At 43.3% G+C, this 1,742-nt stretch overlaps 1 protein-coding gene across 1 annotated transcript in view; it reads left to right on the top strand.

The window, feature by feature from the left end:
- LOC104161486 (myosin-8-like) overlaps nt 1-710 on the top strand; it is a gene marked incomplete at its 5' end in the record, with an annotated part of 1,392 nt that extends 682 nt beyond the window's left edge. The window contains 2 exons of the mRNA XM_009699948.1: nt 30-125; nt 555-710. Coding sequence (XP_009698250.1) covers nt 30-125; nt 555-710 — 252 coding nt within the window. The remainder of the gene's footprint in view (nt 1-29; nt 126-554) is intronic.
- Nucleotides 711-1,742: the final 1,032 nt, after the last annotated feature.

The raw sequence follows: 1,742 nt of genomic DNA, 5'->3' as shown, positions 1-1,742 counted from the left end.
CACTCTTTCTTGCTTACCAACCATTCTAGTCTGAGGAAGACCGGAAGAATATTCTCAGGCTGCAGGATCTGGTGGACAAGCTGCAAATGAAGGTGAAATCCTACAAGAGACAAGCTGAGGAAGCTGTAAGTATTGCTTGGAGAATGGGCAACTGTTGCTTCCTGTGGGTGTCACACAAGTGTTGAAGAGATGAATACCAGAAATCTGAAAAATGGCAGTCATCAGCAATTGAGGCTTTTAGGGTCTTTGTCACCCAGATAACCATCCCGATACCTGTGCATGAAACGTGGGAGAATAAGTACACAAATGACAAATCCAAGTGACAAAATAGCTCCTGAAGTGTGACACAGTACTGGTGAAGTTTGTCATATTAGGGTCCTGAATAAGCGAGGATGAAGAGGTCTGTGAGAGGCTTATATATAAGCATTGGTGGGTGAGGGGTGGAGATTTGTGCCTTCCCCCAGGGAAGAGCTATAGCCCCAAAAGACCAGGGTGCAGAAGGAGTGCAACCACTGCCCGGCGCTCCTCACTATCAACTCCCTCTCCCCGCACAGGAGGAGCTCTCCAATGTCAACCTCTCCAAGTTCCGCAAGATCCAGCACAAGCTGGAGGAAGCTGAGGAGCAAGCTGACATTGCAGAGTCGCAGGTTAACAAGCTCCGAGTGAAAAGCCGTGAGTTTCACGGCAAGAAGACAGAAGAGGAAGAGTGAGGATGTTATGAGGCAGTAAAGTGACCTGAAGAATGCACAAAATGTGAGCTCCTCTGTCACTTTCCTCTGCAATGAGTCTTTGTGATTGTTTCAATATCTACAGAATAAAGACCATAGATTCCTTTGCATACACAGCAGAAGCAGTGCTCTTGCCTGTTCCAATTCAATTCTGCAGTTACTTAAGTTTCCATTGTTTTCAAACAATTAATTTTCAGGAGTAAGTTCCAGAAATTTATTTCTTTTCTGGAGTGAGATCCAGAAACTTCACTACTCCAGCTACTGTAACAGTTACAGCCATGAGAGCAACCAAATTTTTTTGCACTATACTACAGTGTCTGCCAGCAATGGAATTGTAATTTAAAGTTAGAATTATTTTCTATAAGATGAGAAATTGTAAACCTATGTTTTACAAGATTTAGAAGGATACGTATCAAGAGGAACTGGTTTTGATTATCTAAAACTGGAAACGAGTACGATTCTGGGAACATGACAGCATGAAAGAAATCTCCAATTCTGACACTCTGAGAATACACGGAAACACTAAACATGGTACCTCTACACTGCCAGGCAGTGCTTCCTTTCTGCCTTTTGCAGCAATAGATGAGTTTTGTTTTGTAAGTGAACTGAACACCGGGTGGACAGAAGTAGCGAACAATCAGACTTTTATTTTTCATCCCACATGAGATAACAATGTAAACATCAAAATCAGAATATAATGTTTGGGCAGGACAAAAATGAGGAAAACCTGATCATGAGGAAGAGCTTCAAGACAGAAAATGTGGCTCCCAACCCAATCATTCTCAACAGTGCCACAAGGGGCTGTGCAATCCGAGCAGCTGGCAAGTCTGGATACCATTGGTGCCTTCACCCTGAAGCAAAGATCATTGTACCCACTGGGAGGTCACAATGGCACTCACATTAGTGTTTCATTTATCTGAAATAGGTGTTTCATAGAGTCAATTGCCTAATTACCTGCACAGGAAGCAGTAACGCAGCTAAAATACAGGACAGCCATTCTGGCCGCACTAGACC

Source organism: Cariama cristata, unplaced genomic scaffold (genome assembly GCF_000690535.1).
Source record: "Cariama cristata isolate BGI_N322 unplaced genomic scaffold, ASM69053v1 scaffold11475, whole genome shotgun sequence".
NCBI classification, from domain to species: domain Eukaryota; kingdom Metazoa; phylum Chordata; class Aves; order Cariamiformes; family Cariamidae; genus Cariama; species Cariama cristata.
This window is presented reverse-complemented; position numbering and strand designations above follow the sequence as displayed.